Raw genomic sequence first — 15709 nt, forward strand, 5'->3', positions numbered from 1 at the left:
ATCGCGGAAAAGGTACGGTGGGATTCGAAATGGTCGGTGATCTGTTTTTCAACTTGGCTTTCGAAGACTTTAGAAAGGCACTGACTTGCTTCGTTAAAAAATATATATATGTGTGTTTGGTACCATTTTTATTTATTCCGTCAAGCCATTACAATCAGCCATTCTCCCTTTAACAGCCTCCAGTACTTAGGACAACCCCGCAGTCCATGTGCAGTCCTAGCTGTTGAAAATGAAAGCAGTCCTGTTTCAGCTCTAATGAGAGAGCCTAATTGGAATATTTCTCTATGTGTGTCATTGGAGTCTACAGAGGAGGAATTAACAGACAGACAGGATGATGGGAGGGGGGGGGTCAGGGAAAAGGTGGGCTGTATTTCTAATTAGTGCTGTGAATTTTACTCTGATCATCAGACCAAACAACACCCAAATGTTTAGAGATGGTTTGGTTTAATTAGCCGCTCCGATTGGATTGTTGCTGAATGATTGTTTGATTGTTGCCTGGTTTGGGGTTGGATTGGGCTTGATTTGGGCTTTTTCAATGGTTCTTTTGGGTTGTTTCCTCTCCCCTGCTACCGTTGGGAGTAAGTAAGGACAGGAGACAGTTAGGGGATGGGACAGGGGGAGGTACGCGCCCCCAGGGGCACCAACCTGGCTGATGGTGCTCATGGCTCTCATGTAGCTCTCATTTCGCGAGCGGAATTTGGGCGAGGCCAGGAGCCCTGCCGGGTCCAAGCTGTCCAGGCTTCTATTGATGGAAACCTCACTCACCGCCCGCAGGTAGCTGTGGCTCCGGATCTGCAACTTGGGAGAATGCGAGTCAGTGGAGATCCTGCAGTAAGACAGAGAGAGAGAGACAGAGAGGGTTGGAGAGAGATAGAGAGAGAAGGAGGGATATGCATGAGAGACAGCCTCATGCATCTTCAATCGCTTCAATCTTCAACCGCTTCAGGACCAGCCCATATCTAATCAACAAGCATATTGTCTCAGAAGCTGCGAGCGTCCTTGGAATATCTTTTGATTCGCACGATAAAGTGGAGAAAATGGACTCTGATCCATATAAGTAGTGGGGAGATGTGTGTGAAGGAGAGAGATTAACACGCAGACACGTGTGCACACACACACACACACACACCCAAGCACACACACACAGCTCTCCCGCAGAGGAAGCTGAAGGGTGAGCTCATTAGCCCTCATCTGCAGGCACCAAGCAGGTGGGATAGCCTTCAGCACCTTCACACCTGTGTGTGTGTGTGTGTGTGTGTGTGTGTGTGTGTGTGTGTGTGTGTGTGTGTGTGTGTGTGTGTGTGTGTGTGTGTGTGTGTGTGTGTGTGTGTGTGTGTGTGTGTGTGTGTGTGTGTGTGTGTGTGTGTGTGTGTGTGTGTGTGTGTGTGTGTTTATAGGTCCATAAATTAAACTCCACATGCATTTTGGTGTTATGCAACCTGTGAAAAGTAAATAGCTCTTTCTACGAGAAATGATATCATTACAACGGCATTGGACAGACAACATAAACATCGAACAAACAACATAATATTAACACATGCAATGACGTGAATGTGTAGAAAGTTGAATTGTTTTTCAAACAGGACACACATAATCGCACATGAACACACACACACACACACACACACACACACACACACACACACACACACACACACACACACACACACACACACACACACACACACACAAACACACACACACACACACACACACACACACACACACACACACACACACACATCCTCTCTCTCTCCTGTGACTCTCTCCCTCCAGGTCCAGTCTGTCTTAATTATGTATCGCCTCCTTAAAATAGAGCGTGGTTACCACGGCGAAGCAAACCCGATTACTCATTCTTGGATGGATGGAACATGGGGCGAAAGATGGGCACACAGGGACTGGTGCAGTGAGGGGTGGAGACAGAGGAGACAGAGGAAGAGTGGAGAGAGGGGAATGGGTAAAAAGGGGTGAGACAAGGGATGAGAGTGGGAAAGAGAAGGGTCATCGGGATGGGGAGCAGAATAAGAGGAATACACATTCACATTGAGGGAAAGAAGGAACGAGAGAAGGGGACAGAAACTTGATCTAAATGTATTTCGATACAGTGTGATCTCTTTTAATACACTCTAAAACTCAACGATATTGACAGGATTGGACTGGGGGTCTATGAAGACCACAGGACCTCTATCCCTCCACGGTCTCCATCCATCTGCTGACTGATCAACCCCTGTGGGACTGATTACCATCAGGAACATGTTTACTGTGTCCGACCAAATGCAAGAGCCTGCCTGCCCGCCTGCAATCACCACGACCTCAAAGGGGGTCGTGTTATCCTGGAGAGGCCCAGTGGAACAGGTCTGCTTTAATGAACACATGCTACTCAGTACGCCTAAGGCCCTATGTGTGTGTGTGTGTGTGTGTGTGTGTGTGTGTGTGTGTGTGTGTGTGTGTGTGTGTGTGTGTGTGTGTGTGTGTGTGTACAATCCTCCATAACAGAACAACAAGCTGTGTTATGTACGTCACTCTCTCTTCTCTCTCTCTCTCTCTCTCTCTCTCTCTCTCTCTCTCTCTCTCTCTCTCTCTCTCTCTCTCCTTCTCTGTCACTCTCTCTCCTTCTCTATCACTCTCTCTCTCCTTCTCCCTCTCTCTCTCCTTCTCTGTCTCTCTCTCTCTCCTCTGTCTCTTTCTCTCCTCCTCTCTGTGATTACATTATGTTGTTCTTATAATGCATTATGTTATTCAGGAAGTCTGTTTCCGTCAAAATAGAATGATGAAGAAATTTGAAATCTAGGCCAGGAGTAAATTAGTTTTAGTATAGTATGTCATTATTTCTCACCAAAAGCCTGTTTTTTCTCTTTGGCTAGAAAATAATAATCCTCACAATTTAGACTACGTTTTTATTTATGGGTTTAATCGACCCAGAAATTGGCATTGTGTTCTGGCCCTGTCTGGGGGTGTCATCGGATGGGGCCACAGTGTCTCCTGACCCCTCCTGTCTCAGCCTCCAGTATTTACGCTGCAGTAGTTTATGTGTCGGGGGGCTAGGGTCAGTTTGTTATATATGGAGTATTTCTTCTGTCTTATCCGGTCTCCTGTGTGAATTTAAGTATGCTCTCTCTAATTCTCTCTTTCGCTTCTCTCTTTCGCTCTTTCTTTCTTTCTCTCTCTCGGAGGATCAAAAGTGTACAAGTTTAAGCATGTGTCCATTAGGCCTATGGATCTTTTTTTTTATCAGCATGAATTAGATTGAGCAATGAAAGCCCCACTTTTATTCCATAGGCTGGGATCTGCACTATGCAGCTGTTGTAAGAGCACATTTTTCACTGGCTGTCCACCTGTTTCAAAAACAATGATTGATTGGCAGCTTAAACTTCTTGAATTCAACCATTATTGGGTTCAAATACACATTTAGATTTGCGAACAGCCGTCCACCACAACCACAATCCGTAAGGCACAAATATCTAAATGAGAGATCAGCAGTGTGATTCACATCAATGCGTTATGTAGAGATCAATAATAAGTGATATCCGTATCGCCGTAGACGACACCACTGCTGTCATCCTCACCTCCAAGCCTTTATTCAAGTTGGATCATCTTTGGCCGACAGCAGTCGCACCGTTGGAAGACAGATTGGACTGTAGCCTACAAAAGCCTATTCTTGCTCTTTTCTCTTTTCTTGCCCAACCCGGCCTAAATGGTACACTATTCCTTATATAGTGCCCTATATATGACCCATAGGGCTCTGATCAAAAGTAGTGCACTATATAGGGAATAGGGTGCCCACGATTTCACCTTTCCTATAACTGTAAAATAAATATGGTTATATTTAGTGACAGCACAATATTGGAATTATTTCATATAACTGACGACAGAGAGACTTTTCTCCTAAACGTCCACTGAGCGGTGCAGAGTCGCCATTCAAATGTGACTCATTACAACTTTAAGGACGGATTTTGTCCGTCTGTGTTTCAATTCCACAAATGTTTTTTTTTTTTTTATAACTTGAGCTCTATAAATCCACCTGAGAACATCACTGCGAGATTAAACTACTATTGTTGCATCTGCTAAACTCCCTCATTTCATATGCGCTATTGCATGCGCAGCTGACACAGGAAATCGTTCCTTTGCCTGGATAGGCCTGAAAATGTGGCATGTCACTCCCTATGCAAACAAACACTGCAATAGTGCATAAGTATCGGGACAAGCAGCGCTTTTCGGTAGTTTAAGGCAATTGATGTTGTGTCGTTCAAAAGAGTGTGCTGTACACAGAAATATCAGTCGGAACTAGTCCAGAACCACTCAAAGTCCCCTACAAATGGGGACTTAACATCTAAGAGTTAACATTCAGGCGCTAGTGAAAGTCTCCACACCCCTTCCACAGTCTTCACATTTTGCTGCTTCAAATTTTTATCAAAAAAGGGAATGAATTTGTTTTTTTCCCTATCTATCTTTACCACCTACTCCACATTTTCAAAGTGAGAGAAAAATTATAAAACATTTCCAAATTAATTATGTCTTCACAACCCAGAGTTAATGTAAACCTTTTGCGGAAGCACCTTTGGCAGCCATTACAGCGCTGAATCATTTTCAATAAGATTCTAGCAACTTTGCACAATTCTTTAGGGCAACATTTATCCATTGTTTTTGTCAAAATTGCTCAAGCTCATTAAATTTGGTTTCGGAGTCATGACAGCAATATTCAATATTCAATAGTCCAACCCAGATTTTCAAACAGATTTAACTCAGAACTGAGATTAGACCATTCAGGAACACTCAACACTTACGAAAGCCATTCTGGAAGTTACTGCCACTTTGGAAGGTCTATAGAAGTGCAAGTGATATAAAACACTGAATATTCATTAATATATATTGTAATGTGTAAATACTTCACCTATTTTTTATGCTATTGTACTGTGTGTCATTACACAGTACTTTCTTTAATACCGTATTTATATTCCAGTAATTGTACTGTAATACGAAATACAGACATATATTTGCCACTGAGATGCCCGTGAGCTACTGTCAAATTCAGTGTACGCAATCAAAACATGGAAAATGTTCTAGACATTTTTTCTTTCACTTAGAAAATGTGAAGTAAGTTGTGTACATCAGTCTGAAGAAAATCTAATTGATTATCTTTTAAAATAGAATTAAGACTGTGCAAGGGGTGTGTAGACTTACACTTGGCACTCTATAAGCTCTGAGTGTGTGTGTGTGTGTGTGTGTGTGTGTGTGTGTGTGTGTGTGTGTGTGTGTGTGTGTGTGTGTGTGTGTGTGTGTGTGTGTGTGTGTGTGTGTGTGTGTGTGTGTGTGTGTGTGTGTGTGTGTGTGTGTGTGTGTGTGTGTGTGTGTGTGTGTGTGTGTGTGTGTGTGTGTGTGTGTGGAGATGGGAAGAATGTCTATTACATGTATTTGAAATACGTATTTCAATTACTTTTGAATATTTTGTCATATGAATTACACTGGGCTGAACTACAGTCCAATGTATTTTGTACTTTCAAAATACAGTAATTCTGTTATTTGTATTGTCAAAATACAAAATACTTTTCTATACCATTTAAAAAAAATTGTAGTTCACATTTTGTATCAAAAGTATGATGGCACTATGGTGTGATAAGAGCATCTGCTAAACTAACTAAATATAAATGATAAATGAATATGTAAAAATGAACAATTGCAAAGCATGCTGAGTATTATTCTAATGAGCTCCGTCCCGAAACAAGGCCAATAATAATACCCAGTGTGCTTTGCAGTTCATTTTGGTATGTTCATTTTCACATACACATTTACAATTAGGTTATTTAGCAGACACTTATCTAGAGTGACTTGCTCAACTAAGGTAGATAAATGTTTCTCCCTGCTGGTCATCTATGAACATTTGAACATCTTGGCCATGGTCTGTTATAATCTCCACCTGGCACAGCCAGAAGAGGACTGGCCCGCCCCTCATCGCCTGGTTCCTCTCTAGGTTTCTTCTTAGGTTCTGGCCTTTCTAGGGAGTTTTTTCTAGCCACAAACAGCATTGCTTTGCTTGCTGTTTGTGGTTTTAGGCTGGGATTCTGTACAGCACTTTGTGACATCAGCTGACGTGAGAAGGGCTTTATAAATATATTTGATTGATTGACTGAAACAACATACTGTATCACAGTCATAGCAAGTAAATGTTTTTTGTATCCGTTACTGAGAATGTTGTTGCTGTTCGGGACGGCTACGCACAAATGTAATTTTGTGTTTTAAAATACAAAACACATGCATTTTAATTGAATACATTACAAAATACAATTATATTTCTAGTTCATTTTGATACATTGATCTTAATGGTATTTTCCATTCCTGTGTGTGTATGCGTGCGTGCTTGCTTATAGGCCTATTAAAGTCATTAATTGCCTCTGTGCTGCACCATCGTTCCATAATTGGCGTCGCACAGTGCTCAGCTCTCTCCATAATGATGACTGAGCATCCAGAGGGAGATTCATTGATATTCACCTCATAGAAGCATGTTTATTACAGAATTCATCATTCACTGAACGCAGTGGGAGCAATAACAAACACTTTTATTATTCTGTGTGACGATGTATGTGTCCTCACTGTGGCGTTTCATCGCCAGTCAACATGCCGCACGTACGCACACACAGGGAAGGGCAAAAATGACAAAATACCAGAAAGAATATCAACGTCTCAAAATAAACCCAATATTTGTGTTTTGAAATGTATTTAATTAAAATACTTGCATTTTGTATTTTCAAACACAGAAATACATTTGCAAGTGGGCGGTCCAAACGGCAACCACATTCTCAGTAACGGTTCAAGATCCGTTTTACTTGCTGTGACTGTGACATGTTGTTGTTTATCTACTGTACCTTAGTTGAATGCACTGACTGTAAGTCACTCTGGATAAGTCTCTGCTAAATGACCAACATTTAAATATATACATGAAAATGAACATACCAAAATGAACTGCAAAAGCACACTGGGTATTATAATTGGCCATGCTTCGGGGCAGAGCGCATTAGAATACTACTCATCATGCTTTAGAATGGTTCATTTTTACATATACATTTAGTTCATTTAGCAGACTCTCTTATCACACCAGAGTGCCATCAGATCTCTGATACCAATGCAGGGTGAAAGGGGGCCACTTGCTACAAAATACATGGGAGTGTACTTCTGCCCAATGTAATACAAACAACAAAATACTCATAAGTAATTGAGATACTTGTAACAGGCTGGAGGATGTGCTGTCAGAATGTGTGTCCAGAACGGAAGGAGGAAAGTGTTGGGAAAGAGATAAGAGACGCGAGATGAATAAAATGGAATTACATCATCAAGATTAAGTAGTTGTGATATGAAGTCATGTGTTTATTGACTATCTCATGTCAATACACAAAAAATTAAAAGGTGCAAGTTGGAACCAAATAAGGTTACTGAGAGCGATGCCATAGGGGATCTAATTTAGAGTCTTTGAAGAACCATTAATGATTTAATTATTTGAAGAGCGAAACAAAAATCCCAAAACAGAAATGTTTTTGCCCTCCAGAAACAGAATTGTAGGGATGTAAGCCTTATTTCCCGCTGTGCTTTTCAATAGATCTTGTTTTGTTGCATTACCAGTACCACCCATGTGTGTGTTTGCTGGTGACATGGTTGTTGGATTCATTCATTTTCAATCCTATGGTCTTCACCAAGTGAGATCCTAAGATACTATGTTTCATTAAAATGTCATTCTGAAAAGGAACAGAAATTGCATCAATAAAATCGTTTAAAAAAAAAATATATACACACATCTCCCTTTTGGCATATCTCTTAGGATACAGTTCACAGCAGCACTGATCAATGTGTTGACTTGACGTCGGAGTTTTTAACGAACCCTTCTGTTCCATGCTGGCTGAACACCTAGCTAGCCAGTAACTAGCTAACACCAGACACAGATGAAAGGAGAAACATATAAGTATCTTTGCCATAGATGAATAGGGTCAACTTTTAGTTATATTTGCTGACACCCTACAGTTACATTTTGGCACCAGTAGAGTAGCTATCTAGCTATATAAACCACGGCCCTCTGCAAACATGCCTTCTCCAATGTTGGTTATAAGGCAGTACTTATTTAAAATAGGTAGAGACTATCATGTTACTATTGGTGTATTCAAATGAGAGTTACGATGATGTCACCTTGTCCCCTTAATGATGATTCCAAGTGTTTGATGTGGGGGAGCGGACCAGTAACTTTATGATCAAACTTGATTAAAACTAGAAGTATAACAGTTGTTAAAATACTTTGAATTTCACCAGGTTCATATATTTATATAGAATGTTGATTTGTTATTACGCATGCTTGCATCCTGGGAATAGGGGAGGGCCTACAGTGGCTTGCTAAAGTATTCACCCCCTTGGCATTTGTCCTATTTTGTTGCCTTACAACCTGGAATTAAAATTGATTTTGGGGGGTGTTGTATCATTTGATTTAAGCAACATGAATACCACTTTGAAGATGCACATTTTTTTATTGTGAAATAAACAAGAAATAAGACCAAAAAACCCAGACAACTTGAGCATGTATAACTATTCACCCCCCTCCCAAAGTCAATACCATGAAGGAGCCACCTTTTGCAGCAATTACAGCTTCAAGTCTCTTGGGGTATGTCTCTATAAGCTTGGCACATCTAGCCACTGGGATTTTTTTTTCCCATTCCTCAAGTCAAAACTGCTCTAGCTCTTTCAGGTTGGATGGGTTTCGCTGGTGTACAGCAATCTTTAAATCATACCACAGATTCTCAATTGGATTGAGGTCTGGGCTTTGACGAGGCCATTCCAAGACATTTAAATTTTTCCCCTTAAACCACTCGAGTGTTGCTTTAGCAGTATGCTTAGGATCACTGTCCTGCTGGAAGGTGAACCTCTGTGCCAGTCTCAAATCTCTGGAAGACGGAAACAGGTTTCCCTCAAGAATTTCCCTGTATTTAGTGCCATCTATCATTCCTTCAATTCTGACCAGTTTCCAGGTCCCTGCCGATTAAAAACTTGCTTCACCATGCTTCACTGTGGGGATGATGTTCTTGGGGTGATGAGAGGTGTTGGGTTTGCGTCAGACATAGCGTTTACCTTGATGGCCAAAAAGCTCAATTTTAGTCTCATCTGACCAGAGTACCTTCTTTCATATGTTTGGGGAGTCTCCCACATGCCTTGTGGCGAACACCAAACGTGCCTGTTAATTTTTTTCTTTAAGCAATGGCTTTTTTCTGGCCACTCCTCCATAAAGTCCAGCTCTGTGGAGTGTACGGCTTAAAGTGGTCATATGGACAGATACTTCAATCTCTGCTCTGGAGCTTTGCAGCTCCTTCAGGGTTTATCTTTGGTCTCTTTGTTGCCTCTCTGATTAATGCCCTCCTTGCCTGGTCCGTGAGTTTTGGTGGGCAGCCCTCTCTTGGCAGCTTTGTTGTGAAGGCATATTCTTTAAATTTTTTATTAATGGATTTAATGGTGCTCCGTTGGATGTTCAAAGTTTCTGATATTTTTTTATAACCCAACCCTGATCTGTACTTCTCCACAACTTTGTCCCTGATCTGTTTGGAGAGCTCCTTGGTCGTCATGGTGCCTCTTGCTTGGTGGTGCCCCTTGCTTAGTGATGTTGCAGACTCTGGGGCCTTTCAGAACAGGTGTATATATACTGTGATCATGTCACAGATTATGTGACACAGGTGGACTTTATTTAACTAATTATGTGACTTTTGAAGGTAATTAGATCCTAATTATAGCTAAAGGGGGTGAATACACCACTTTTATGTTTTCTTTTGTTGAAATAAGTAATTTTTTTCATTTCACTTCACCAATTTGGACTATTTTGTGTATGTCCATTTCAAGAAATCCAAATAAAATCAATTTAAATTACAGGTTGTAATTAAACAAAATAGGAAAAATGCCAAGGGGGGTGAATAATTTTGGAAGGCACTATACTTACATTTTGCCCTGCATGCTCAAATAATTTGATGCACACTTTTAGAGGTAGGAGAGGAAGGCACACTTTTTCTGTCGCCTTCAGATACGTTTGATTCCTTTAAGCACAAAGTTCCGCTAGCGAGACACCATACCTTACCTCTAAGTGTTAATTGAACTCTTTACAGTGTTAACTATTGAATTAACACTAGAAATGTTGAATTGAGAAATAAACACTAGTTAACATGGGCCAATTTGCTGAGTGCTATGAAAAGAACATCTGCATTTCAAGAACCTTTTAGATATCTGAAGAACATTAGATGCCACGTCAAGAACCCCACACTTAACTCAAAGGTTATTTATCGGGCAAGAGTTCTCCAATGAAACTTAAAAGGTAAAGACATTAAATAAACTATTTTTTTCCAGTGTAGGATGGGTGGTCCTGTATCTGTCTGAGCAACGTTTAAGCAGCTACATTATTACTTTCAGATGTATCTCCATACTGTTGACTTTTTCATGAACACATGCAGTGAAAGGACTTTGCTGTTGCGTCAGGAATTGAAGTCTCAACACAGGACTTGAAAATTCTGAAATTCAACTTCTAAACCATGGAAGTTAACAGAGAGAAACGTCTCTCTTAGGGAAGGGAAAATAATTGACGATTGTAATATGTCCATAAATGTCACCTGACTACAGAAACGGACTGGCCAAAGGGCAGTTTGGGGAAATGCCAGATGGATTGGTCCATCTTTAGGCCAGTGGGCCTGTCTAAATTGGGGGTTTTGCACATAATTAGCATTATTTGGCTAATAATGGTGGCCTCGAGGGGAAAAAAGGGCCATTGTGAGGGTCTTGAGGGAAAAATGGGTCAGTGTGTTAGAAATGCTTGAGCCAATTTCCGGTCTGTCCCTGCCTAGGAGGGTCTGAAGCCATGAAGCAATAATAAATCATGTTGAGTTCCATGCAGAAGGAGAATCCAACCATACACATTAAAGTGCATACTGAGCACAAACATGGAACATGGAACATCAGGGTCATGGATACAAAACATTCCATACAATGTATGTCCCCAAATGGCACCCTACTCATTATTTAGTGCCCATAGGGCTCTGGTAAAAATAAAATAAAATAAAAAGTAGTGCACTGTATACTGTACGAATCAACTGCTCCGATTTGATGTCAATGTTGTGAACAGAGTGCTCCATGGTGGCCTTGGGGTTATGATATGGGCAGGCATAAGCTACGGATAACAAACATAATTACATTTTATCAATAGTAATTTGAATGCACAGAGATACTGTGATGAGATCCTGAGGCCTATTGTCGTGCCATTCTTCCGTCACCATCACCTCATGTTTCAGCATGATGTTAATTCCGGCGCCGACAGAGATGGCCGCCTCGCTTCGCGTTCCTAGGAAACTATGCAGTTTTTTGTTTTTTTACGTGTTATTTCTTACATTAGTACCCCAGGTCATCTTAGGTTTAAGGCCCTGCCCCGCCCCCCTTTCGGAAAAGCTGACCACGACTCCATTTTGCTGATCCCTGCCTACAGACAGAAACTAAAACTAGAGGCTCCCACGCTGAGGTCTGTCCAACGCTGGTCCGACCAAGCTGACTCCACACTCCAAGACTGCTTCCATCACGTGGACTGGGATATGTTTCGTATTGCGTCAGATAACAACATTGACGAATACGCTGATTCGTTGTGCGAGTTCATTAGAACGTGCGTTGAAGATGTCGTTCCCATAGCAACGATTAAAACATTCCCTAACCAGAAACCGTGGATTGATGGCAGCATTCGCGTGAAACTGAAAGCACGAACCACTGCTTTTAATCAGGGCAAGGTGTCTGGTAACATGACCGAATACAAACAGTGCAGCTATTCCCTCCGCAAGGCTATCAAACAAGCTAAGCGTCAGTACAGAGACAAAGTAGAATCTCAATTCAACGGCTCAGACACAAGAGGCATGTGGCAGGGTCTACAGTCAATAACGGACTACAGGAAGAAATCCAGCCCAGTCACGGACCAGGATGTCTTGCTCCCAGACAGACTAAATAACTTTTTTGCCCGCTTTGAGGACAATACAGTGCCACTGACAAGGCCTGCAACGAAAACATGCGGTCTCTCCTTCACTGCAGCCGAGGTGAGTAAGACATTTAAACGTGTTAACCCTCGCAAGGCTGCAGGCCCAGACGGCATCCCCAGCCGCGCCCTCAGAGCATGCGCAGACCAGCTGGCCGGTGTGTTTACGACGGACATATTCAATCAATCCCTATACCAGTCTGCTGTTCCCACATGCTTCAAGAGGGCCACCATTGTTCCTGTTCCCAAGAAAGCTAAGGTAACTGAGCTAAATGACTACCGCCCCGTAGCACTCACTTCCGTCATCATGAAGTGCTTTGAGAGACTAGTCAAGGACCATATCACCTCCACCCTACCTGACACCCTAGACCCACTCCAATTTGCTTACCGCCCAAATAGGTCCACAGACGATGCAATCTCAACCACACTGCACACTGCCCTAACCCATCTGGACAAGAGGAATACCTATGTGAGAATGCTGTTCATCGACTACAGCTCGGCATTCAACACCATAGTACCCTCCAAGCTCGTCATCAAGCTCGAGACCCTGGGTCTCGACCCCACCCTGTGCAACTGGGTACTTGACTTCCTGACGGGCCGCCCCCAGGTGGTGAGGGTAGGCAACAACATCTCCACCCCGCTGATCCTCAACACTGGGGCCCAACAAGGGTGCGTTCTGAGCCTTCTCCTGTACTCCCTGTTCACCCACGACCGCGTGGCCACTCATGCCTCCAACTCAATCATCAAGTTTGCGGACGACACAACAGTGGTAGGCTTGATTACCAACAACGACGAGACGGCCTACAGGGAGGAGGTGAGGGCCCTCGGAGTGTGGTGTCAGGAAAATAACCTCACACTCAACGTCAACAAAACTAAGGAGATGATTGTGGACTTCAGGAAACAGCAGAGGGAACACCCCCCTATCCACATCAATGGAACAGTAGTGGAGAGGGTAGCAAGTTTTAAGTTCCTCGGCATACACATCACAGACAAACTGAATTGGTCCACTCACACAGACAGCATCGTGAAGAAGGCGCAGCAGCGCCTCTTCAACCTCAGGAGGCTGAAGAAATTTGGCTTGTCACCAAAAGCATTCACAAACTTCTACAGATGCACAATCGAGAGCATCCTGGCGGGCTGTATCACTGCCTGGTACGGCAACTGCTCCGCCCTCAACCGTAAGGCTCTCCCGAGGGTAGTGAGGTCTGCACAACGCATCACCGGGGGCAAACTACCTGCCCTCCAGGACACCTACACCACCCGATGTTACAGGAAGGCCATAAAGATCATCAAGGACATCAACCACCCGAGCCACTGCCTGTTCACCCCGCTATCATCCAGAAGGCGAGGTCAGTACAGGTGCATCAAAGCTGGGACCAAGAGACTGAAAAACAGCTTCTATCTCAAGGCCATCAGACTGTTAAACAGCCACCACTAACATTGAGTGGCTGCTGCCAACACACTGACTCAACTCCAGCCACTTTAATAATGGGAATTTATGGGAAATGATGTAAATATATCACTAGCCACTTTAAACAATGCTACCTTATATAATGTTACTTACCCTACATTATTCATCTCATATGCATATGTATATACTGTACTCTATATCATCGACTGCATCCTTATGTAATACATGTATCACTAGCCACTTTAACTATGCCACTTTGTTTACATACTCATCTCATATGTATATACTGTACTCGATACCATCTACTGTATCTTGCCTATGCTGCTCTGTACCATCACTCATTCATATATCCTTATGTACATATTCTTTATCCCCTTACACTTGTGTCTATAAGGTAGTAGTTTTGGAATTGTTAGCTAGATTACTTGTTGGTTATTACTGCATTGCCGGAACTAGAAGCACAAACATTTCACTGCACTCGCATTAACATCTGCTAACCATGTGTATGTGACAAATACAATTTGATTTGATTTGATTATGCACGGCCCCATGTCACAAGGATCTATACACAACTCCAGGAAGCTGAGAATGTCCACATTCTTCCACGGCCTGCATACTCACCAGACATGTCACCCATTGAGCATATTTGTGATGTTCTGGATCAATGTGTATGACAGCGCGGTACAGTTCCAGACAATATCCAGCAACTTCACGACAGCCATTGCAGAGGAGTGGGACAACATTCCACAGGCCTGATCAACTCTATGTGAAGGAGATGTGTCACACCTCATGAGGCATCTGGTGGTCACACCAGATACTGACTGGTTTTCTGATCCACGCACCTACCTTTTTTTAAGTATCTGTGACCAACAGATGCATATACTAAGTTTAGATGCTCAATTACTGTATGACTCTTTCAACATAACACTAGCAAGACTTAAAGCTGCAATTCATTTAATGAGACCTGAAAATACTGCATAGTAATTCAAAGCCATTTGCAAACATTGCAAACAGCAATTGAAATTCTTAGCAAAAAACACATTTGAACCTCTTTGTGCATCTGAAGGGTTCGTTTCAAACACACTGTAGCACCTTTAACACTAGAACTACTATAGGCCAATGACGTTTGATTGTGTAAAAAACATTATCGGCCCCCCCAAAAAAGCTACGTCAGGCTCCTTCCCTGACTCTTCCGAAATGTTTGTATTTTACATGGCTAATTTGTCTGAATTTTGATATCACAAACAGGCAAGGATGTACAGCATGTTTACATGGTTCTCTTTACACATCTATTCCCAACTTAATCCGCCAAGACAATGAGCTGTAGAACATTGGAACCCAGCCAGACGCTAATGTGTCTTTCTCTCCTCACTGAATGAATGACAAATGGATGAATGGGCGATAATTGTGCACGTTACTTCACAATTGAATTTAAATGAGGCCTAACTGAATGATAAGGAGGGTGAAAAGGTTTATTTAATTTAGAACCACAATAGTGGAATGATGAGTTTGTGTTATGCCTATTTATTCGCATTGGCTCTCAAGTTTATAGCCAAAAAGACAGCACGCCTTGCGGGTTGATATTATTGCCTTTTATGTTTTACTTTGTCAACATAACCTGTTACGGGGTGTTTTATTTACTATAACTCTATTACTAGTCAAATGTATTGTAAGAAAAACAAAGACATGCTACTTCTTGCAGTAGGCCTTTAGAATCATGCAAAACATATCCTTGACTCTATTTGAGATTATTTAGCGAGGGAAAGCAAATGATGCCAGCCCACTGAATGAATGACAAATGGATGAATGGGCAATGATTGTGCACGTTACTTCACAATCAAATTTAAATTAGGCCGAACTGAATGATAAGGACGGGGAAGAGGTTGATTTAATTTAGAACAACAAAAGTGTAATAATGAGTTTGTGCTGTATATTTAGAGCAGCATACTGTGAATTGTGGTGCATTGTGGGTGGTGAAAGAATCTCTGGCTCTTTAACCTATTTTGAGATGTGCCTTGTAAGAGGCTATATTTGCTGCACCCATATGTGAGAATGCTGTACCCCACAGAATACAGTACAATATATATATTTGTCGTGTCAATCTACAGTAATTTACTAACTACTGTCCTGCCAGTAATTTACTGTAATTCAATACCAGAATACAGTACTATACTTGTCACGCTCTGACCTTAGTTTTCTTTATTATTTGGTTAGGTCAGGATGTGACAAGGGTGGTTTGTGTAGTTTTGTATTGTCTAGGGTTTTTTGTATGTTTATGGGGTTAC

At 42.0% G+C, this 15709-nt stretch overlaps 1 protein-coding gene across 1 annotated transcript in view; it reads right to left on the reverse strand.

The window, feature by feature from the left end:
- LOC124038984 (disks large-associated protein 1-like) overlaps window positions 1-15709 on the reverse strand; it is a 203395-nt gene that overhangs the window by 8291 nt on the left and 179395 nt on the right. Inside the window, exon 5 of the mRNA XM_046354887.1 lies at window positions 646-826. Coding sequence (XP_046210843.1) covers window positions 646-826 — 181 coding nt within the window. The remainder of the gene's footprint in view (window positions 1-645; window positions 827-15709) is intronic.

This window comes from Oncorhynchus gorbuscha, linkage group LG07 (assembly GCF_021184085.1).
Source record: "Oncorhynchus gorbuscha isolate QuinsamMale2020 ecotype Even-year linkage group LG07, OgorEven_v1.0, whole genome shotgun sequence".
Taxonomy (NCBI): domain Eukaryota; kingdom Metazoa; phylum Chordata; class Actinopteri; order Salmoniformes; family Salmonidae; genus Oncorhynchus; species Oncorhynchus gorbuscha.